The 25,401-nt window shown below is 35.2% G+C and overlaps 2 protein-coding genes across 2 annotated transcripts; both read left to right on the plus strand.

Annotated features, from left to right (window-relative positions):
• The first annotated feature begins 8,003 nt into the window (after positions 1 to 8,003).
• Positions 8,004 to 12,221, plus strand: LOC121736749 (lipase member I-like). Its single transcript, XM_042128137.1, has 6 exons — positions 8,004 to 8,043; positions 9,474 to 9,537; positions 9,953 to 10,098; positions 10,818 to 11,063; positions 11,646 to 11,988; positions 12,159 to 12,221. The coding sequence occupies exons 1-6, from the start codon at positions 8,004 to 8,006 to the stop codon at positions 12,202 to 12,204; spliced, it is 885 nt and encodes a 294-aa protein (XP_041984071.1). The 3' UTR covers positions 12,205 to 12,221.
• A 3,642-nt stretch (positions 12,222 to 15,863) lies between these two features.
• On the plus strand, positions 15,864 to 24,742 carry LOC121736758 (androgen-dependent TFPI-regulating protein-like). The gene is made up of 4 exons (XM_042128146.1): positions 15,864 to 16,067; positions 22,156 to 22,296; positions 22,760 to 22,980; positions 24,550 to 24,742. The coding sequence occupies exons 1-4, from the start codon at positions 15,864 to 15,866 to the stop codon at positions 24,740 to 24,742; spliced, it is 759 nt and encodes a 252-aa protein (XP_041984080.1).
• Positions 24,743 to 25,401: the final 659 nt, after the last annotated feature.

Consider the following 25,401-nt stretch of genomic DNA (forward strand, 5'->3'; position numbering starts at 1 on the left):
TTTGTATGTTAAACTTTTTATATTATGCCAAATTTTAAAGCTTATTTAGCCCCCCAATTACACAACTTTACCCATAAACTATTTATCTTTGATAGGTTTAGCCCCAATTTCACCAACGTCTGTTAGTGTTAACAGCTTGTTAAAATATCCTGTCTTCTCTTTCATTCATATGAACAACAAAACAGCTAACGTGATACTAATTCGAGCATTAACTTTAACAGTCGTTGGTGAAATTTGGTCTTAAGGTTACGTCACTGCCTGCACAGATAAAGTACTGAGTTATTTAATACCGTAGAATAGATATAACAATCGAAAAAAATCGAGACTTAAATGTAATATGATACCACCTCTTATAGAAAGACTTTTGAGCAAGCGTCAGCGCAATGTAGAAGACGCACGGCGCCATCTATTATGAATTTTTTGAACAAATTTACGACCCTTACAACCCTTTTTTCCAGTAAAAAAGTAGCCTATGTCCTTTCTCAGGCTTTAGACTATCAGTATACAAAATTTCATTACAATCGGTTCGGTAGTTTTGGCGTTTGGCGTGAAAGCGAGACTGACAGACAGACAGACAGACAGAGATACTTTCGCATTCATAATATTAGTACAGATTATGTGCACACTGCACAGCTTTTTTTGGGTATTTTGATTAATTAAGGGCCGCGCTACACCGGAATGGCAGCGGCGAGGCGAGCACTTTCAGCGCTGCCATTCCGGTGTAGCGGGGCCCTAAGAGGGGTACCACTTACCAGGGTTTTAAAAAGTTTTTAAATTTGACACAAATTTTGTTGACACCGCGCGCTATAAACTAAAGTCCACGCGGACGAAGTCGCGGGCAACAGCTAGTTTTGTTATAAGTACAATCTCAAGTGATAGCGACCTTGAAAGTGTTAAATTCCTATCACATTGTTTTGTTACAACGCCTCCGTGGTCTAGTGGTTAGAGCGTCGCTCTCGACTCCGGAGGTCGTGGGTTCGAATCCCGCGTTGGAAACATGTTATTTCCAAGTTTGGTTAGGACAATGCAGGCTGATCACCTGATTGTCTGACAAGTAAGATGATCCATGCGTCGGATGGGCATGTAAAAAGTTGGTCCTGCGCCTGATCTCTCGCCAGTCGTGTCGGTCTTCCGTCCCACTGGGTTATGAGAGTAAAGGAATAGAGAGTGCTCTTGTGTACTGCGCACACACTTGGGAACTATAAAATTACTCCTGCGTACCTGGTCTGGTTTCAATGAAACCGGCCACCGTCACCGAAACCGGTGTGGGGAGTATTATTATTATAAATTCCTATTGAAGGTGCATTTCTGTTGCACTAAACTATAACTACAAAAATAAAATAATTTTGGGAGGCTTCTTACCACAACAAAATTATAACGAAATTCTCAAACGTTTACAGTCAATGGTACGACACCGTTATCTAGTAAGTTCTACTTGAACTTGGCAGCTTTTTTATTAAATTTCCGCACACATCTGACAAAATCGTGATGATTTTGTCAGATGTGTGCGGAAATTCCGTTTTCTTTTGTCCCGTATGTTGGATAAAAGAAAACGGAATTCTTGAGGGTGAGCATGTGCGCCGCTATGTCCGATAACTATGATAGTAAGTGATAACTGCAGTCGTTGATAATCACTTGATATAATATTATGTCCTCATAACTTAAAATGTTCGAGAAACACAGCTGTACCGAACACACAAAACTACTTTTAATCGATACCGATTACGATCAGACTTATCAAAACAAAATCATAAACACAAATAACAATAATTATTATTTTATTACTTAACATTTTTATGGTATTTCAAAGTTCAGAAAACTAATAGTTCTAGATAACATTATAGTTTTGTTTACAAGTTTTGAGCTATCTAAAGTTCTATTAATTGAACATTATTGTAAGCCTTATTTTTTTTCTCACTTTTTTTGGTAAAAAAGTGGGCCCCGTGCGAGTTTCTTGCGCCAGTTCTTCTCGCCGGGTTAGTTCCCGAACCGGTGGTAGGCATCATGTAGACTTTCAGAGAACATTTGCAAACATATTTTATTCTGAATAAAAAAAAAAGATTTTGAGTTTGAGTTTAATATGTTAATGCTTATTTCATCTTATAATAATTCTCCTCGTAAGCTATGTTATGTTACCTGCTTTATAAGGTAGATAAGATTTAACTCTATATTTTGATAAATACGAGAAGGACTCGACAATTTGTTTAGCAAATGCACTTTCTCAACGTTGACCTACAATAACTGTATTTTAAAAAGATAAAACCGACTTCAAAATTGTACCTGATTGAGAATTAAAACTACACTAGCTGTTTGATTATCCGATGAAAATGACATTTTCTAGAAATGATTCCTAGCTAGATCGATTTATCGTCCCCGAAACCCCCTATATACTAAATTTCATGAAAATCGTTGGAGCCGATTCCGAGATTCCAATTATGTATATATATACAAGAATTGCTCGTTTAAAGATATAAAATAAGTACCTATCTCCAAAACTACTAAACAGATTTTGATGAAACTTACTCTATTCCCTAACTTGAACAATAACTTGTACAACAAAAAAGCGTATGCGAACACAAACATAAAAATTAAAAACATAAACACCGTTATCCTTGAAACCATCATGGCAACTCAAAAAAATCCGTATTCATACCCATACAAATTGCTGATCCGGGCATCCGTATGGGTATGAAGACGGCATTTTTTTTTTGAGTTGCCAGCGTTATTTTCATAGAAAAAGTTATTCATTTTGACGGGCTCATTTGATGGTTTCAAGGATAACGATGTTTACACTGTATTCTAGAGATAGCTCGACTGATCGCATTTGTTTAATTTTCTGCTATCAATGCGATGGAAAATGTAGTAAACCTAGCAAATAATTTAGGTTAGTGCTATATTAGGCGGTAATCAGTGCATGCATCCGGAGCCTCTATTCTTCACTATGCAGCTATATAAAAGCCATTCATAAAATTTGAATCTAAATTCACAGCTAGTTTTCAAATTTTAGCACTTTGTCCGAAATTCATTCCTAATTCTTATTAGCCTGTGTCTAATTTTATTAGCCCGGGAAGCCGAAACCAAAGAGCTGGTGCTCTTAAAAATATTTCTAGCTTTTACATTTCTCAAATAATAATAATAGTTGCGATAAGGAAAATATTTAGGGGCACGTACATACTGATTTTTTTGTTTACTCACATGGGAAGACACATACTCGGCCAAGTGCGAGTCGGACTCGCGCACGAAGGGTTCCGTACCATTATAGACCAAAATTAGTCCAAAAATTGTGTTTTTTGTATCGGAGCTCCCCTTCATTTTTTATTTTATTTTATTATTATTATTAAATATTAAAGAGGACTTTCACATCAGTCAGTCCACATAGAGGCATATGGACCTAAACGTTATTATATAAAAGAATATTATGTATACTTAGGACAAATTATATCCCCAGAAGACCCTATGTCCAAGGAAATAGACAAAAGAATAGCCTGCGGTTGGAAGAAATACTAGTCGTTGAAAGAAATTATAGAACCAAGACCTAGGCACGCACATCAAGTGAAAAACTTTCAACACGTGTATTCTCCCCTGTATGAGATACGGGTGTGAGACCCATGTCTCACACCATGTTCGTTAGTGCCCATGCACTAACGAACAAACACAGAGAGTTACTAGCCAAAACTGAAAGAGCAATGAAAAGAAGCATGTTGGGAATCAGGCTTAGCGATAGAATCCAAAGTTCAGAAATAAGAAAAACGACAAAAGTAACAGACATAATAGCACGCATAGATCATTTAAAATGGAGTTGGGCCGGGCACATGTTGCGTTGCAAATTATTTAAGTGGAGTAAGCAAGTAACCTTATACAGGGTGTAACAAAAATAAGTGATAATACTTTAGGGTGTGTACATGTCACTGTGAAAGTAGCAGCACTGAAAGACCAAAAATTTTTTCACTTTTGTATGGGCAAGGGTCCGAGCGTCACGAGTTTCCCCATACAAAAGTGAAAAAATTTTTTGGTCTTTCAGCGCTGCTACTTTCACAGTGAACTCTCTACAAGGAACATGTACACACCCTAAAGTATTATCACTTATTTTTGTTACACCCTGTATATCCAAGAGGAGACACTAGAAGACTGGGACGTCCGAATACAAGATGGAGTGACGATATCCGCCTAACTCTAGGACCATACTGGACCAGAGCAGCGGATGACTGAGCTCATTGGAGAGAGCTGGAGGAGGCCTATGCCAAGAGGCACACCGAAATGCAAGATATAATCTAACTTAAGTAATCAAACCAAAATGTAAAACATATATTTCGGAATAAAAGGGCTTATTATTATTATTTATATAAAATTATCTGTCGTTATTGACAATAATCAGTGTCAATAAAATTTCACTAGTGAAATTATAATATAACGTCTTTGACTAAATACCTGCGACTTATATAACTAAGGACTTTAAAAAAAATTCAAGTACCTACCTGTTGCCATTATTGATATAGAGCCAATCCTCTGGCTATTACCGTTCTTGAGTTACAGCCTGGAGACATACAGACAGACAACGAAGTCTTAGTAAGGGTCCCGTTTGTACCCTTTGGGTATGGATCGATCCGATTCCTCTGGATTCGACCCCGCCCCCCCCTCCCCCCCGGTCCTTCGGTTTCTCGGTCGGAAGGACGGTCAGAGTCCACGATATTTCATATTGTGGACTCTGACCGTCCTTTACCTAATGTTCGATAAAATTGCGTTATTTCCAATGTAATAAGTAATTACTCATAGAAAGTTAGTAGAAAGGAAATAAATTAATGTAAAGCTATAATATGTGCACAATGGTCAAACATTCAATCGATATGAGACAGAAATAATTATTTATTATTTAACATGAAAAGGGCCAACCTAGAATAAAAATAAATTTAAACAAGCCCTCTATTATAACAATGGGAAGATTATAAACGTTTATTAATATTATGTAGATATTTCTTTTATTTTTTACACCTTCAACTTTACATATTCAATAAAAAAATATTGCTTAAAATATTATGTACTTAAAATATTAAGTGATTATAATAAATTATTTTTATTTTGTGTTATATTAAAGATACATAATAAGTTCTGTGATAGCTGATAATATATTTTCTATACTTGCCAATTTTAAAATACCGTTATATCTATACTAATATTATAAAGCGTAAGAATTTGTTTGTTTATTTAAACGCACTAATCTCAAGAACTACTGGTCCGATTTGAGAAATTCTTTCAGACTTAGCCCGTTTATCGAGGAAGGCTATAGGCTATATTTTATCACGCTAAGATCAATAGGAGCGAAGAAATAGAGGTAAATGTGGAAAAAACGGGGGGAAATTATTTGAAAGTGCTTATTTGAACGCACTAATCTCAGGAACTACTGGTCCAATTTGAAAAATTATTTCTGTTTTAGATAGCTCATTCATTGAAAAATACTATAGGTTATATATTTTTGTCACGCTAAGACTAATAGGAGCGGAAAAATAAAGGAAAATGTGAAAAAAACGTTTGAAATTATTTGTAAGGGCTTATCTCACGAATAACTGGAGCAATTTTTCTGTTATTTGGCACAGATAAGAAGTAGACCACGTGAAGGACCACGTGAAGGCTGTTTTTTGTGGACTAATTTGTCTGTGAAATATCTAAATTACGCGGGCGAAGCCGCGCGGAACGTCTAGTTTTTCTTATAAAATACTAGCTATTGCCCGCGACTTAGTCCGCGTGGACTTCAGTTTATAGCGCGCGATGTCAACAAAATTGGTGTCAAAAGCTTTTAAAAAAAAACCCTGGTACCCCTTAAATCAAAACAGCTGTGCAGTGTGTACAAAATATTTCATTTTTTTAAATTAAACTTTATATTTTATGCCAAATTTTAAAGCTTATTTAGGCCCATAATTACACAACTTTACCCATAAACTATTTATATCATTGATAGGTTTAACTTTTAAGGTTACGACACTGCATAGATAAAGTACTGAGTTATTTAATAACGTAAAAAAGTAATAACAATCGAAAAAAATTTGAAGCTCGAATTTATGATGATACCGTACCTCTTATAGAAAGAAGTTGGGCAAGCGTCACCGCGATGTAGGAGACGCACGGTGCCATCTATTATGATTTTTTGGAACTAACTTAATTTGAACAAATTTACGAATTTCCACCCCCTTACAACCCTTTATTCCAGTAAAAAAGTAGCCTATGTCCCTTCTCACCCTGTAGACTATCTGTATACAAAATTTCATTACCATCGGTTCGGTAGTTTTGGCGTGAAAGCGAGACAGACAGACAGACAGAGATACTTTCGCATTTATAATATTAGTATAGAAGTATAGATAGTATAGATATAGTACATTTATGATATTAGTATAGTTAAAACTTCAGTGTAGATTCTGTCTCAAATCCCTAAGGATACTTAGGAAGTATAATTTCATACTGACTAATTCTCTGTGAGCGCGTTACTTTAAAACTTTTATATCATTTTTCACGTTGCTATGAACAGTTTTTGTGTTAGTTTAGAAGTCATCAACGATTTCAGTATTTTGAGGTAAAAAAAGGACATTATATCCTTTAAAAATGTAATTACCATTCCTTGCTCACTGTTTTATATAATTACATAAAACATAGCTACGAGTAGCTAAATTCGAGTACTTACTTTTTAATGCATTCGATTCAATTCGATTCAAAATAACGAAAATTAGGATATTATATGTATATTTTATAGTTGAATGACCTTAAATATGATAAAATTTTAGCTTTTGCTCGCGGCTTCACTCATATTAAGAAGTAATTATTATTAATTAATAATTAGGTATCAACGTCTCAGCCCAATCGTTTTAAAATTGACAAAGTTTTATACAAACTTTCATCCCCTATTCTATCGCCTTGCAGGGAGAATTGATAAAAGTCCTTTCTTAGCGCATGCCTACATCATAACACCTACCTGCATGCCAAATTTCAGCCCGATCCGGTGATTTGGGATGTGCGTTGATAGATCAGCATGTCAGTCAGTCACTCACCTTTGAGTTACATGTATAATGTATACCTATTATGTATAATATGTATATGTATATTTTATATTTAGATACGTTATTAATTATTATTGGTCGGGTTATCAATGTGGATCGTAAAAGGGGTACGAACCTTTGTGGCATAGGCCATCTTGATTTTTTTTCAAAATTTCCGCGCCCGATAAAAGTGGTATGTTTGGATAGAGTACACTTATACAAACAAAAAATGTAATTTAATATGGTATCCTAAAGTGTCACGTTTCCGAGATATTTAGAAGTAAAGATCGCCATATGAGTCCAAAGGACATAAATGGCGATCTTTACTTCCAAATATGTCGGAAACGTGACATTTTACGATATACCATGTTTTGTTACATTTTTTTGTTTGTATATGTGTCCTCTATCCAAATATACCACTTTTATCGTGCTCGGAAATTTCGAAAAAAAAATCAATATGGCCGGCGGCTTTATATGCCAGGCTCCATACAAAAATGTTCGAACCCCAATTTGGACAATTGAGCCTGACAAAGCCCGACCATTTTTACACAGGTCCCGCCATCTGGCTACGGAACAAAATCTCTGATTGTACTAATTATTTTGCTCTGTTGATTTATAATTAAATCATTAATACAAGCTCCTATTGTTATTATTATTCGTGAGAATTATTTTTAATATCTTAGCAATGTGATGAAATACGGCCTATATCTCATTTTCATACAAAACATGATAATTATCTATGAGCATGTAGTTTGTATTGCATTCACTTGCGATTTTATTATCTATATCTTTACAAGAGATTTTAATAACAACCGAAATCTAATCGAACTATGAGTAAGTTTGAGCAATCAAAATCATTTCTTTAATCGGCGTTTTCTTTGAAGTTTTAATTATCTCTAATGCCTACTTAGCTTATCATCCGTTGGCTAATATATAGTTTGGAAAACACCTCTTCAGTTGTGTATTTCATAGAGTCAAACGATGGAAAGATTTTTATTTGTGTTTTTCGCTGCCTTAGCGGGTACGTAATAAGTCTTTAATTAATGTTAGTCGAGGTTAAATCACTTCTAATAGTAGGTGAGATCATGATTTTTCCAGGACAGTCATTTCTGTGCTGTGATATTGCCATAGGTGGATTTGTTAAAAACATATACATATCCTGAAATATTCCGATATTACGTTACTTTTTCATCAAGCGGGTTTAGGTTTGTTTCATGAAACATGATGTTTTCGATACCTATGATTTTTACCTTTTTGTAATAACTAGTTTAGATTTTTTGTACTTAATTTTAAATTTTGACAAATTGTAATTATTGTTTTATTCAAAAATTATTGTGTATCGTAATATAATATTATTAGTTATTAGAAATGTGTGGCATTTTAAGTACTTAAATAATAATAATTTATAGGGTCTAAGAAGTGTCTAATATTTAAGTAATTTAGAGTGTTAGTCAAGAACAGAGCTATTAACGACACATAAACTTAAAATTGTCAGTTAAAACAGGGCGTTAATAGAACTGACCATCGCAACTCCGCCACAAGTTAGTTAACTCTCCGACAGCAAACCAACTGGTTAAATACCACTTTGTCTGTAGTTTCTTCTTACCGCATTCCGATTTTCACTGCGTTTAAATACTTTTATTATTTATTTAGATTTTAGATTTAGAGAAATTGTTTTTGTATATTAATTTATTCTAGACGTGATATAGTAAAAACATTACACGATCACCTAACGATAACTAACAGTAAAAAATTGCAGTTTTTGTATAAATATAAATTTTAGGGCCGGAAAAATTATTTGAAAAATCGACCAAGTGCGAGTCACTCACGAGAGCACGAAGGCTTCCGTACCGTTACAGACGAAAAATAGGCCAAAAATTATGTTATTATATGGGAGCCCCCTTTAAAATTTTATTTTATTTAAATATTATAATTAATTATTAAGGTAGACATATAACTAAGGCATTTATAAAAAATTTAAGTGCCTAGCTGTTGCCATTATTGATTACGAGCAAAATTAAGGCCAAAAAAATAACGTTTGCTGTATGTCAGTCCCCTTAAACATTAATTTTATTTTGTTTTTAGTGTTTTTTATTATAGCGGCAACAGAAATACACCTAGAGACAAACAGACAGACGGACAGGCGGACAGGCAGACGAACAGGCGGACAGACAGATGAACAGACGAAGTCTCAGTAATAGGGTCCCGTTTTTATCCTTTGGGTACGGAACCCTAAAAATGAATTAACAAAATATAATTAATGGAAAAATGTAGTAGATATTTGAAATCTTCCGAATCAGCCGTAGGTTTCGATGATAACCGATTAGCAATCGGTTTAGGCTTCTCGGTCTAACTTTGGTCAGACGCTTACTTGCCACTTTTTTGACAATAAAAATGGCCACTTTTTTGCCAATCAAAAGTTCACGGGGTTAATAAGTAATTAATTTTCAGCTTGCAACGCCAACGCGATATCGGCCAGACAGGGGAGCTTCAATACCTATCATCTGTACACATCGTGAGTTAATCTATTTGTCCAATCTACCGACTACTCAATGTCCTGTGGGATATTGATATCCGATACCATTGGGTATATCTATTGAGACTCGACTAGGGATCCCTAAACTAGACATCATGGAACCCTTGGGTTCCGTAGCATAGCTACGTAGCAGTCCGCTACGTTTTTACGTAGCATAACTTTTTTATAAGTATTATTTTTGTTTGGGCTTCCACTTAAATTCAGCAAACCCTGTGTTTTACCAACCTTTTTCATATATTGATTCAGTTTAGCATTAAAAATAATACTTATTATATTACTTACATTAATATATTTGTTAGCCTATACTTAGTAACTATCTACTAATATGTGCCTATAATTACTATCCCACTGCTGAGCAAAGGTCTTCCTAAAAATGTTATTGTTTTATTTTCAGACAGAACATTCGAATTCCAACAGCCATACCACCCACGGAGGCAGCTATACGCGTTTCGGACATTAACCCTAATCTGAAAACGGTCATAGTTGTTCATGGACATGGAGGATCTATGGGTACCTCGCTGAATCCACTAGTCAAAGATGGTAAGATTCATTTTGATTAGGTACTAAGAATGAGGACAACAGGAAGCTGTTGAATAAATAAAACGACATATTGATAACAAATGGTAACATTTCGATAATAATAATAGCTCCCACACCGGTTTCGGTGACGGTGGCCGGTTTCATTGAAACCAGGCCAGCTACGCAGGAGTAATTTTATAGTGCCCAAGTGTGTGCGCAGTACACAAGAGCACTCTCTATTCGTTTACTCTCATAACCCAGTGGGACGGACGACCGACATGACTGGCGAGAGATCAGCCGCAGGACCGACTTTTTACATGCCCATCCGACGCATGGATCATCTTACTTGTCAGACAATCAGGTGATCAGCCTGCATTGTCTTAACCCAACTTGGAAATAACATGTTTCCAACGCGGCAATCGAACCCACGACCTCCGAGTCAAGAGCCGCGCTCTATACCACTAGACCACGGAGGCGGAACATTTCGATTAGCTTATTTCGAAACAAGATGAATTACAAGTCGAGCGACCCTTTTTTTTTAACATGGGGAAATGCTTTACGCATCCCCGGCAAATTGGGGATATCGGCCGGGGTATGTGGGACTCCTGTCTACCCACTAAAACCCCATGGTGCTCCACTCATCGCTGAAGGCAGAGTTGCGGGTACGATAGAACCTACCGCAACTAAGTCGAGCGACCCTAGTATTTTCCAATTAATTACATTTCATAAACCTCTTTCAGCGCTTTTAACCAGAGAAGACGTGAATGTTATCGTCGTGGACTGGTCCGTGTTCGCATCGCAAAGCTACAGCAACGCGGTTACAGCTGTTCCCAGTGTTGGGACGTTCCTGGCGGGCTTCATTTCCCAGGCTGTCATAGCCGAGAAGGTCTCGCTGGCGACGCTCCATCTAGTCGGCTTTGACCTCGGAGCTCACGTGGTTGGCTTCGCTGGACGAGTCTTGAACGGCAACGTTGCTAGGATCACAGGTATGTCTACTCTACATCTGTGATCGGAAAAGACAGTACCCGAATTTTTTGGTAAAAGATGGTCACGCGGATTTCTTATGTGGGTTCTTTACTTCTCTCGAGGGTAGTTTTTGAACCGGTGCGGTTGTAAGAATCATGGGAAGTTCACAAAATAATGGCTAATTTTCGAAGCAATTTTAATAAATACAGCATTAATCCTTATCCAATTCAAAAACTTAAATACATTGTTGATTTAATGTAGATCTATATGGCCCTCTCATACATACATCATGTGATTTAAATGAATATTTTCGAAGATATTACAGATTTAAAAATTGCGGGAAGTAGATTTTGCGACGGTACCGACCAATGCGGGCCACGGGTAGTAATAATGAATACAAGTCAAAACTGCTGAATCGATTTTATTCATTTTTTCAATGGCTATAATATATTTTATACCCGATGCGAAGCCGGGGCGGGTCGCTAGTTGTTTTATAAAAAAAAAAGATGGTGTGGGTTTTTGCTCGTCATTTGTCCCAGTAAACCATTGCGTGTCGCATTCGCAAAACGAATTTATTTGATCGAGTAATAATATTATTTTAGGGCTCAATCCCAGCGACAGTCAATGGGGCAGCAATTCCCAAAGACTGAGCATCTCAGACGCGAGGTACGTCGAAGTGATCCACACGGACAGCGGGCTCATGTTCTCCAACGGGATTCATGACGCCATAGGCCACGTGGACTTCTACGTCAACGGTGGCAACAACCAACCTGGTTGCTTCTACAACAACGGTTGCAGCCACAATCGCTCGTGGGAGGTGTTCGCTGCTTCGCTAACCCACGACCACCTGATTGGAAACCTCTGCGGCACCTGGCTGCAGATATCTCTGAACACGTGCAGGTCCTTCACCCTGCCGATGGGAACTAATGACTTGGAAAAGATTGGGTAAGTTTCTATAATATTATGTCGTATGTGAAATGGGACCGTATATTTTTAAAGATTGAATAATTGCAACTGTGCCCTATCAATTTTACAAAGTTCAAATGGTAATCTTATTAAAAAAAAAAATTAAAATTATGCAAAGCGTTATAATTGCGGTCGCGTTTTGTTTTCAGATCTGGCATGTACCGCGTCAACACTGGAAGAACTTACCCTTACTAAAGATAGTCTTGAAACTAAAATGTTTTATAACCTAATTGTATAGAGGTACCTAATTTTAGAATAATATACTGTTTTTGAATAATTAATACTTTTTTATTTAAAAGTTTAAAACCAGATTTATTTTATCAGAATTCAATTTAGAAAATTTTCGCAATTTATCAAAGCGCTATTGTTGCTTACAAAGATTGAAAGGCGTAGACAATAAAGCAACTTCTTTAAATTAGTTTGTAATCCCAAGAATTTTATATAAGTAATAATAATTATAATTATATTCTATGGACGCTTCACACCACGTCAGTATGGCCCCGTGGTAAGTACCTGAAGGACTTGTGTTACGGGTACCAGACAACGGAAATATATTTTATATTTTTTAACTATACATAATATTATATATTTAAGATTTTTATTATATTATTATGATACACATATTATATTTTAATACACATCCATGACTCAGGAACTTTGAAAACTTTTTGTTCCGGCGGGATTTGAACCTGCGACCCCCAGCTTGAGCTACCAAATAGCCCACCAACTGAGCCGCAGAGGTCGTCATTAATAATAATTAAACCAGTTGTTGCCCGCAACTCCTTTGCGCAAAAGTATATTTATATCTTTTTTATATATTTTTCTATTTTTTTTTAATTTTATAAAAATCAGTTCAGACACTCTTGCGCTTTTATAATATTAGTATGGATCTCAACAAATATTTTTAACCTAACTAAGGGCCTGTTTCACCACTTTCCGATAAGTGCCGGATAGGCTACCCACCACTTAACTTGACAGATAGAGTATGGAGAATCTGTCAAATAAGTTGTGGATAGCCTATCCGGCACTTTATCAGGAAGTGTTAAACCAGCCCTAAGCTAAACAAAATGTCTAGATCTAAAATTAACACCAGCAGGCATTAGCCACGCCTCTGATAGTGTAAGCGCTCGCATAGCTTACATATTATTTGATGGATTTTACTTTAAACTCGTTATTAATTCCGCACGAACATAGGGTAGGTTGGCTGATAGTACTCACCTACAAATGGGTTTGGAATCTAAACCCTTTTAATTTAAATATGGTATTTAAACATACTAGCATGATATCCATTAAAACAGCATCAGTAATTTAAAATATCTTAGTTGTAGCACCTCCATCGTGGGTATTATCGCAGTCACAATAGATTTTCAATTGTTATGCGGCAGCCAGCTGCCGCTTTTGGATCCTACGCTGTAATGTTATAATTTATTAAATTATATTATTATGTAGACTCTACAAACTTTTTACTTGTGGTGACGTAATATAGGGCTATAGGTAGCTATACATCCAAATCCATAGTATTTTAAGTTATGGTATTTTAATTGCTGAAAATTAAATAACAAAACATAAGCTGCAGAGAAGACGTCGCACCTTTTTTGAGCATCAAGAGCCTCCCCTATAATCATTATTATAGGGGAGGCCATGTTTAAACGTAATATAAAATATTATAAATAAATAATGAATAAAATAAAATATCTTTTTATTCAAAATGGGTATCATGATACACTTTTTGAAAGTCGAACGAAAAAACTACGTTGCCTACCACCGGTTCGGGAACTACCCCTACTTATTTTTAATAGGTAAGTACTTATTTACTTACTGTCGCGGCCGGTGCTATAAAATTATGAATAACTAGATGTCCCGCGCGGCTTCGCCCGCGTAAATAAGGAATTTTACGGAAACCATACATTTTCCCATAAAAAATAGCTCTTATGTCCCTACTCCCCTCACTTGGTTTACTGTATTTCTGTGCTTAATATTGCCATAAAAATTGCTCCAGTAGTTCGTAATTTCTAATATTTCCCACATTTTCCTGAGTTTATTCGGTCGTATTAGTCTTAGCGTGATAATATATAGCCTATAATAGTCTTACTCGATAAATTAGCTATCTAACAATGAAATAAGTTTTTAAATCGGACCAGTATTTCCTGAGATTAGCGCGTTCAAGCAAACATACTCTCATATTAACTCTCGCAATATTAACTATAGATTTTTTTTCAATTATCGCTTGACGAACTCGAGTCTCGATCTAAAAGACACGTGCCAATAACAGGGTCAATATAGGCTCATAAGTCATAACCATGGGACGATGTATGGTATTAAATGGTAGTGATGATTATGATGATGATGAATGTAATTTGCATAGTAGCATATGCTTTCCGTTGTAAAAACAACGCTGAAACTCCCAAACTTGTATCTATAAAGAATCAGGAGTTCTCACAGCACCTTCCGAACCACGATATACCAGGTATACCTCGGTGCAAAATCTTACTTGTTGGTAGCATATGCTTAGAATACTTCTCACGAAACCGAAATCACCACATGTTTCCCAATTAATTTTGAGGAGTTCCCTCGATTACTTATGGATCCTTCATCAGATCACCACTTTTATTAATATAATACCAAATTGGAATGATACCCTTTATACCAAAAGAAAAATTTTGAAAATCGGTTAACAAATGGCGGAGTAATCGTTGAACATAAGAAAACGAACATAACACCTCCCCCATTTTGAAAGTCGGTTAAAATTGTAGCCTATGTGTTATTCCGATGTATAAGCTATATTATTGTAAAGTTTCATTAAAATCCGGTAAGTAGTTTTTGCGTGAAAGAGTAACAAACATCCATACATCCACACATCCATACATCCAAACAAACTTTCGCCTTTATAATATTAGTAGGACTAGTAGGATATACATATTACATACCTAAGTTTTAATTATTCTTTAAAATTTTTTCGTATGTTCAACAAACTTAGTACACAACATTATTAACACGAAAAGGTAGCCAACGTGAAAAGGTCATAATAATTATGAAAATAAAATAAAGGTGAATTTATCTCAAGCTATTTCAGAAAAACAGCCAGTAAATTAAGTCCTACGTACAGTCTTATGCAAAATTTAAATTTTCATTGATCATAAATCGTGCTGCTGCATTATATTTTTCGTCACAATTCATTACGATGTTATGTCGAGCGTCCACTGTTTTGCTTTGGAGTTTCAACAAGAGTGATCCTTATCTCGTTGAAATAGAGGTCCCGCTAGAGGTAGCATATCTTAGAACGGACCGCAGCTTAAGAGGATACACCAGGGGCGAGAGAAATTGAAAATAGGTATTTGAAAATGTATTGCTGTCTCACCAATCTCAAGTCTCCCACCGCAGAGCGCGACAGAGACAACACACGACACGACACACACGGCACACGACTAAAGTTCTAATAAAAAAACAGAAAATCTTCGATTCATTGTCCGCTGATTCCTTCTCCAAAACTTAACAGATTTTAATACTTTTTTTAGGAATAAAACAATGTTTGAGCTGTGTTCCTATGTCTTATTTTTTTTTTTTGTATATTTTAGTCAGTTTTGTTTTCTGGGTGTTTGAGCACAGAGGAAAATCTGGCCATTTTTTGGGTTTTTGGGCGTTCTTATCTTTTTTAATAATAAAATTATCCGAAAAAAGAAAACATAGGGACATGCTAATAGTGGCCATAGATATTCAGGAAAAAAATCATTACTCTACCGGCTTTATCCAGGGAGGAAACAGGGGACAACGTTTGTATGGAAAAACGGCGGTGTGTACTCCTCTTAATAAACAGCCGAACGATACCGCTCATCAGTCCTCAGCCATCAGTGACAATGGCTCAGTGCGCCCAAAACAACGCGTGTAGTGAAAAAAATGTGAGATTACTAAAGATAAGGATTACGACTTATGTTTCGGCGCTCGTGTTCCTGTCGATAACTGCACTGAGGCTGCTGAATTTGGACTTTGAGAGCCACAGCGACGTGGAGATTCAGCAGTACGCGAAAAACAAGTGGAAATTAGTGACGACATGGTTTAATGTGAGTTTGGTTGCTTTAAGTGTATCTTATAGGATTAATTAGCCCTACAAATCGAGTCGTTACACGTTGTAGGTACGGGGTAAAGGTAAGTCAATTCCCGGCATCGCGACAGTCGTAAGCCGCGCGCGACAATAGTCATTGTATGAAAATGTATGACACCGTTTCTAACTTTGACAGACGCGCGGCCGACCACAGCCGTAGGCCGCGCGCGGCTTACGACTGTCGTTAAAGACTTTGTGGAAAAGCACCTTGCTTGTGCTCGATGTTTTTGGGTAGATAATTTCCAGCGGCCTCATAGCCTTAAATGTCAGGTATTAAGAAAAGTATTTCGCGACAAAATTGGTGAAGTGCTTAAACTATGAACAATATATTTTGCATATGCCTAAGTATTTTTAGTACACTTTGAATTGAGGAGTTTGGCTGTCTAAAGTTTTCACTGAGTTCTTGAGATACTACAGCCTAAAGAGAGAGAAAAGGCGGGCAACGCACCTGCAGCTCTTCTGATGCTACGAGTGTCCATGGGCGACGGAAGTTGCATTCCATCAGGTGACCCGTTTGCTCGTTTGCCCCCTTATTTTATAAAAAAAAAAAGACAGACGAACAGACATCAAAGTATTAGCGTAAAAACGAGACCACATTACTAAGAAATAATGGGGTCTTGTTTTTACCCTTTGGATACGGAACCCTAAAAATTTGGCCTTTTTTCTTGATTTTCGAATTGTGAAATATTTTAATGATAACTGGAGATCGCCCAATGGTCGAAATTCGACCTTAGTTGCAACGACATTAGGACTACTACCTATATTTTGTAAAAAATATTGACTTTTTAAATTTTTTTTTAATTCTTGTCTCTGGGATTCAGCTGATCTCAGACTGGCCGTTTAAGCATTGTCTAAAATTATCTAAAATTAAATAAAACAAAACAATAATCCATTTACAATTTGTCAACTTGTTGTCAACAGACTTCAACCATAAATAAGAAAGTAAGTATAATTCGTATGTCTAGGCTTGTCACTCAAAAATCTGTCATTTTTCCTAGTAGTAGTGTCGTAGTGTGTGTAACGTTTTATTTGTTAAAAATATATATGATAAAAGCATAATTTTAAAATAATATTAGCTCGATGCACTCCTTCACCATATAAACTATAACTGTGCGAAATTTCATGCACCTACGTTTTCCCATTTTTCGTAAAAAGGGTTACAAAGTTTTTCTCTCACGTATTAATATATAGATATGCGTGAACATTCAATTCAAACAACATAATATTTTATATTATCGTCTTAACCCATAATTATGATAAATATTTTTTTATCGATTTAAATTTTTATCGATTAAAAAGAAATCTTAGACTTATCTATGGAAATTTTTCTATTTTCAAAATTTCCTCTAATGTCCATAGTTCAATTTTGTATTGACATTGGACATTACACGGTAATTGGACTATTGTACAAGCAAATTAGAGTACCTACCGCTTATCCCAAATCTTATAGGGAAATAATAAAACGAGCGAATAAAAAATTACTCAATGGGGATTGTCCATTTTTTTTAAATTTTGCTCATTACAAAAACATTTCGAGGAATAAGGTCAGTGATCGTTTTTCTGTATATAAAAGAAAAAAATACCCATTAGTTACTTATATTTTTGAACAAATATGTTTAACCTTAGTTTGACCTTCAATGGCGTTAAATTAGCAATAAATTCGACCAACATTATGTTTCGAACTTTTGGTAAGCTTCTCGTATCAGCTTTCACATAATGAGAACTTGCATTTGACGAACCAGCCATTATAAATAAGATTGAAAGGAAATTTAAAACATTACAGAGGTCAATTAGCCGCCGATGATGACGTCAGAGCGAAACTTTAAAAATTTATTGAGAAAGAACTAGCCAATGAATTTCAAAATTATTTAATTTATATTCTTAAAATACCCTATTTTAACGAAAAAAAATATAAAAAGTACATGTGATTTTTTTTGGACAATGCCCATTGCGACTGATGAAAAACATACCTACTGTTTTAATAACTTGAGCGGCATGAATTTGAGTAAACGAAAATATACAAAACTAACGACTAATATTGATTTATAATAAAATCCAGAACGAGCTTACAAAAAGTGGATTGTGATTAATCTATTTCAGATATTAAAATTCTATCCAAGCGACTGTATTACTAAGTGAGCGACTGGAAATACATGTAGCTGCCAACTTCAATATTAAAGATAGATTTAATTTTTAACCGACTTCCAAAAAACGAGGAGGTTATATGTTATGTTCGACCGTACCGTATTTTTTATTTTTGTATGTTCGACCACTACTCCGCTGTTTGTGAACCGATTTTCAAAATTTTTTTACTTCAGTTTCATCAATCCGGTCGGATCCGGTCGGACCCGGCCGGATTGATGGGAATCCGGTCAAATCCGGTCCGGATTGAAAATGACGCCGGATTGCAATCCCTATCTAATAGTGCCTTTTTCCGAAATCGGCTAAAAGTTAAAACTCAACTATTTCTGTACTCAACCTTCATAATTTTGAAGTCGGTGCCAGTTCCAAAAGTTTCAAATATTCTGGCAGACTGAAGATTTAGCTATATCTGGTACCGACTTCAAAATGATGAAGATTGATTACAGAAACAGTTGATTTTAGCCGCATTTGGAAAATGGCACTATTAGTTATAAAAAAATATTTAATACTTTTTAGTTCATATTATAAGGATGTTATTATTGTTTTTTTTATCTTGGAAGTCGGTTTTAATTTTTTGTTAAAAATAATAATCTAAGTGAGGTTACACATTACGAACCACTAAAAAGTTCACTTTGAGCAAACTTTTGTGAGCTGCTTTATTAAGATTACTGTTTACTGATATTCTATTTGAGGGTTTATATTTTATATTTTGATACGTGTTTTTAATGAAAATCTCGAGATAGAAAGGATTTCATACTTTGATTTGATGGTCCTAAAATATGGATTGTTCTATTTGTAGGACGATGTTGCAAGGAATCAGCTGTTTAGTGTGTTGTAAGGTTCTGTAAGTTAGCTTTTTAGCTAAAGTTTAAAATCATGCCCAACAATTTTGGTGGTGAGATGGGTTGAGGAGGGATGGATTGGATGAGGAAAACCCCACCGTACCACTCCCACCCGAGGAGACCCTCCATTTATGAGAAATTCGCATTTAAAATGTGTTTACGAAGTGTTTTCAAGGCATCGCAAGGCTGCGGTGAGTGGGGGACGAATATTAAATTTCATCATTCCAAAACTATATAATCCAAGGTATCTTAATAAAATTAAGTAAAATACTCGTAGGGATGATGACAAGGTCAAAGATTAGCGAATTTTGTTAATAAAATAAAGAAATCACGGTGAAAAATAAGTGTTCCCAAAATTACAGCTCGATAGCATTTTTTTTTTTTTTTGTTATGCGCCTTCAAAGTCAGATAATCAAGTCGATTTTTTTTTCAATTAAATTTCTTAATATATGTATACCAATCGATAACTTATGCAATTAAAAGCAACTTTTGTTATGAAACCACTTTCATAAACGTAATATTGGATATACCTATCGAACAATGTTGTCTCCCGATGCGTACAAACTACTAAAGAGTGACGTCATTCTTTCGTAGCACTTTGTATGGAGCGTTTCGGGCAGGTCTATTTTATGAGATGTTTGAATTGTCATATCTTGGCGAATTTTTAAGCTATCAGAGTCATTCTTTCAGCGATGTTTCTATTTTTTAATGGTCTTTCAATTACCAATAAGAAAAAAAAAATAGTCATCTAGCCTATTATCAAAATTTACTACAGCTGTATAGCAATTGTATGGGTTTGGCTAATAAATATTTGGCTTCTTCTTCTTCCTTTTTTTTGGCTCTGATACATAATCATTTTCATCATCGTTTCACTATATCGTCATGTCTAAAGTCTAAGTCTAAGGAACTCCGTGTTGGCCCAATACGACTTTTTTGGGTTAGGTTAGATGGCTAAGACGGGAGCGTAGCGCAGCCCCGCCTTAGCCATCATGGTTATTTTTTTGTGAACCACCCAGAAGTCGACTTCGTAAACACCCGAGAACAGTGGGGAGCTCCTGAGTGTGGGGTTAGTAAAGGGGGATTAACCCCCCTCCCCCTCTCCCCTTAAGACGTTGGGCATGATTCTAAACTTTTACCGTTATATAATTTAAGTTCCTACGAATAGAACAATACATTTTTTGGGATCATCAAATCGAAGTATGAAATCCTTTCTATCTCTGTTAGCTACCACTTTCGAGATTTTTCACAGATAAAATTGTTCATCTTATCCAAATGACTACTCACAAAAAATTTGCTTGATAGTGATAAAAAAAAATGTTCTAGGAATCACTGATTAATAGTGTTTCATCAAATAGTTATTTTATATTAATTTTTTTTTGTTTTAATGTGAGCTCATTATACTCTGCTCATTAAAGTATTTTTCAAAGTGGTTTTTGTATTCGAAAACACTTCATTTAAGATTAAATGCCGCTCAGTATAAAAAATACACAAAAAAATGCAGGACATAATTTTCACACTCAAACAGATATTAGGCCGCCCAAATATTATGGAGCTGCTCATTTTGAATTTTAAGTAACTCAAATAAATAATTTGTAAGTTGCTGTTCTTTTCATTTCTCGTCACTCACAGTCAGTCGCTCAAATAGTAATTTGTTAATTTTGACACTTAAAACTGTAATTTACAGTCACTCGATTAAATACTACCCAATCTTTATTGTGTCATTGTTTATCGTCATCATCATCGCTCAGGTATATTAAACGTTTTTTGCCATATAAAGTATTTCGCCCATTTCATTAAAATAGAATAAATACATTACATACAAGGGCGTCGCCAAGGGGGGGCAGGGAGGGGCAGCTGCCCCCCGCCTAGAGATTCTAAAAAAGTTGCCAAATATAATGCAAACAACGACCACTATAATATTAAAATCTGGTAATAGATGACACACACAGACAATTCATACCTACTTTTCTCATTTAAAGATAATGAGAAAAGTATGAATTATAGTAGGTAAAGTCAACTTACCCCCCCTGCGCCATCGGCTGGCGACGCCCTTGATTACATACATACGAGTACATTGTTGTGCGGGAACCTTACATTTTCAGGGACAAAATGTATCCTATGTCCTTCCCCGGGGCTCAAAGTATCTCCATACCAAATTTCAGCAAAAACAGTCCAGCCGTTTAAGCGTGATGTCGTAACCAAGGGAAATATGTATAAATTTTTATATTTTTATAGATTTTCTGACATTTACCTGCAAAAAGTGTAATGTTTGCTTTTGCCACTTTTAACCAAAATAGATATTACTTTAGGGTTTAGGTTGTGAACTGTGTAATGTCCATGTTTTGGCTAAAAGGAGCAAATCACCTTGTTTTGTTACATCCTGTATACAGAACTCTTGTTTGAATTTTTGGTTGATATTTATATTGGTAGATATTAGAACCTTGTAAGTACCTAGTTATAAAATTGAAATGATATTTTTATGAGGTGCGCAATTTCGACTTTTGATTGGCTGGTTTTTAATATTCTGCAAATTATTTAAAAATATTTAGCTCATAAACTATTACAGAGGAATGTGATGGTCAATAAAAAATTTGACGACCTCTGTGGCTCAGTGGTGAGCGCGTCGGTAGCTCAAACCGGGGGTCGCGAGTTCGAATCCCGCCGACGGAACAAAAAGTTTTCAAAGTTCCTGGGTCATGGATGTGTATTAAATGTGTATTATATAATAAAAATCTGAAATATATGTATAGTATAAAAGTATTAAAATATATATTTCCGTTGTCTGGTACCTGTAACACAAGTCCTTCAGGTACTTAGCACGGGGCCAGACTGACGTGGTGTGAAGCGTCCATACATATTATTATTATTATTATTAAATACGTCTGAGACCAACTAACTGCAGGTTTCGTCACTGTGTTTTCCTTCACTGTACGCGCGTCCGTATTATATTACTTGAGATTTGAGATCTGAAAATGTCTCACTTGTACACGCCTGCGCCCGGGCTCTTATAAGACGCTCTTCTCTTAGGCAACAGCCATCATAATAATATCTTATCATTTTTAGCTCGTCATTATTGGCTACCTGCCTGTATGCGCCTACTGCGACTGGAGAGATCTACGCGGCCAAGAGTCGATGTACCATGTCGTCAAGCTGAATAAAATAAGGACGTTCCTGTTTACAAATATCATCTTCCCTACGACTGCGGTAAGTCTTTCGCTTAAACTGAAACAAGCATTAATTAATTATGTAAAACACAAGCAGTGATTAGAATGCCTCTCTACCTCTAGTACCTCAAGTACCTCTCGATACAATGTATTTATTCTCCGAAAAAAAAAATATATTAATAGTTCCAGTAACATCTGTGGACAATATTTTCGTTGACATCTTATAAATAAAATAAATAAATAAACGTTTATTAAACAAAAATTTGAACATTACACAAAGTACCTACATTTAAAATAAAAAGAAGAAAAATACGACACAATACAAACAATCAAGATTTTAAAACAATAATACAGAATATAATATTATACTTATAATAGGTAACTCAATATCTCCTACTTGCTAATAGCAACTTTCACTATTTTGCTTTTCAGGCTTAAAAGCAAAATGATGATAATGATGCTGGTGATATGGTTGATGCTTAATAATATATATATTTTTTTAGTTTTCAGACACGCTGTTCTGGGGCCTATGGAACAAGAACAAGGCTCTGCTTATGCCACTGAGCGCAGAAACAGTGGTGTCGATCTGGTCTCAGCACGCGATGCACACCTTCTCCTTCGTATTTGTGGTGGTAGACCTACTGCTGGTGCTCAGGACACGACCGAAGAACCCAACGAAGGGGATCCTGGCGATGATGGGTTTTGTAAATCTTTATGCTGCAATGTAAGTCAAAAAATCACGATGCGTCGTCTCGAGGCGTATTAATTTTTAAATGGACTATCCTTAGAAACAAGCTTAATAGCTCGCCTGTCAAGCGCCCAAAATGGGCGTCTTATCCTAAGAGCATTTCGAAGCATTTTCGAAAATGGTTTGACAGTTCGTGACAGATGAAATGATAACATCACTAACATGGCAGACGACAAGTCTATCTAATGTCGAGTCAATATACAATGTGTCCCAACACCGGCACAATAGACATAACTACCAGTACTTCGACTGCAAAGAAACGGACAGGTTTCAATATCTGTCAAATTCGTCGGGTTTCACTAGGATTATGAACGGATTGTGCCTCGCGCTGGCTGATATAATTTCTTTTTGAATATTTAAAATAAAGATTTCTAAATTGGATTCTGACAATTTCAATAGTATCATATGCCAAAACACAAACAACAATACGACCAAAGAGGAACACGTCCATCGAATATGTCATATTTTGAAATTCGTAGGTAACAAGCTAACAACCCTAGTGACGATTTTCGTCATAATACGTCAAATTTAAAAATTTCAACATCAGTTCTAAGTCGGCATACTCTATAATTCTGTCTACTCTGACACCGGCGGCGTCCGATCCTTTAATGTTATGATATATGGCATATTTTATTGACAAATTGGCAATCAATTTTTTTTCTCTAACCTTTAACAAATTTTTTCTCTGACTCTCATACTAATCTGACCAATAGTACATAATAAAATCGTCATAGCTTCTAAGCTATCTGACTTTTATGATAGAAGTAAAAGAACTTAATTAGCATGAAAACCTCGTCTTTCTTTTTAAAATTAAAAAAAAACAGTTTAATGCGCTAGATTTTGCACAAAAAGCCATTTATTAAAAAATACACAATTTTTTTCCTTAGAGTTTGGTTTTTTCTTCAATTCCACGAAAATTGGGTGTGTGTGAGTAAGAAAAAATTTGAGAGCCAATATGTCGATAAAATATGCCATAAATTATGATATTAAAGGATCGGTTACCGGTATCGGGACACATTGTATATCTTTCTCATTTAATATCTGATTACATCTATATATATATATATATATATATATACAAATGGATTTTCAATTGTATTAGTAACGCTAAAACTCGAAAACGGCTGAACGGATTGTTTTGGCTAATTTTAGTCTTAAAATATTCGTAGAAGTCCAGGGAAGGTTTTAAAGTGACACGAAGTTCACCGGGACAGCTAGTTATATTCATAAAATTGCAAATACTTATAAGCTTATAATGAACATAATATGACAATAATAAGATTTGACTAGACCCCTTCTTTCTAAAGATTTTATATAAGTTAATAACCCCATAATCTGTTGGTAATCGGTTTTGTTAGAAATTAAACCTTATCCAACTGCCAGTTTATGAGTAGCTGACTATTTAAACTATGACCAACTCTTATCATGAACAGAAGCAACTAGAAAGGAATATCCCTTTCAGAAAGTAGATAATAATATAATCTCCTTTACTACTTTTAGTTTTATATTTATGTAATTACATTTAGTATATTTACTTTATTTCAGATGTGTCCAAGGAGTTTGGAACGGCGTATACTTTTATCCATGCTTTAAGAATCTATCGTCTCTCAAATTTTGTGTATTAATTTTGTTTTCGTATTTAGGTCATTTATTTTATTACCTAGTACAATGGTTAGTAGTTGACGTAGTAAAATTGTTTAAATTGTCTACCAGTATTCATGTTAAAAAAAACTTATAAGATAATCATCTCAAGAGCTTTAATTATTATTGTTAGTTCAGACTGTACTCAAAATCGTCTAACTAGGAGTAAAACTTCATGTAACGTACAAATCTGAGTAGTTTGTTGATTTGACCATAGATATAAAACTTTTAACTATGTATACTTAGATAATATTTCAAAATATATTTATAGTAGAAACATATTGTAGTTTTGTAAAAAAATAATAATTTTTGTATATAATAACTTTAAGTTATTCAGAATATTTCATTAGATGTTCGTTGACTTATGCCAATTATTACAAGAATTAACACTATACGTAGACGTAAATTATTTTAATTTTTAAAGTAAGAATAAATATGATGAATAAAATATCAGATAATAAGCGCATTATTTATAATTTGGTTACGTAAGTATATGGTTAATTCAAGTACGTTATGCCAGTAATAAAACTATAATTTGCAGAACAACATACTAATTCCTATCTATAGATAAAATGCGGCTTCTTCATAGAATACTAGACGTTCCGCGCGGCTTCGCCCGCGTAAATTAGATATTTCACAGACAAATTAGTGAGCAACAAAAAATTGCCTATGATCTCTCACGTGGTCTACTTTTTATCTGTGCCAAATAACAGAAAAATTGCTGCAGTAGTTCCTTAGATAAGCCCTTTCAAATAA

This window comes from Aricia agestis, chromosome 2 (assembly GCF_905147365.1).
Source record: "Aricia agestis chromosome 2, ilAriAges1.1, whole genome shotgun sequence".
NCBI lineage: Eukaryota > Metazoa > Arthropoda > Insecta > Lepidoptera > Lycaenidae > Aricia > Aricia agestis.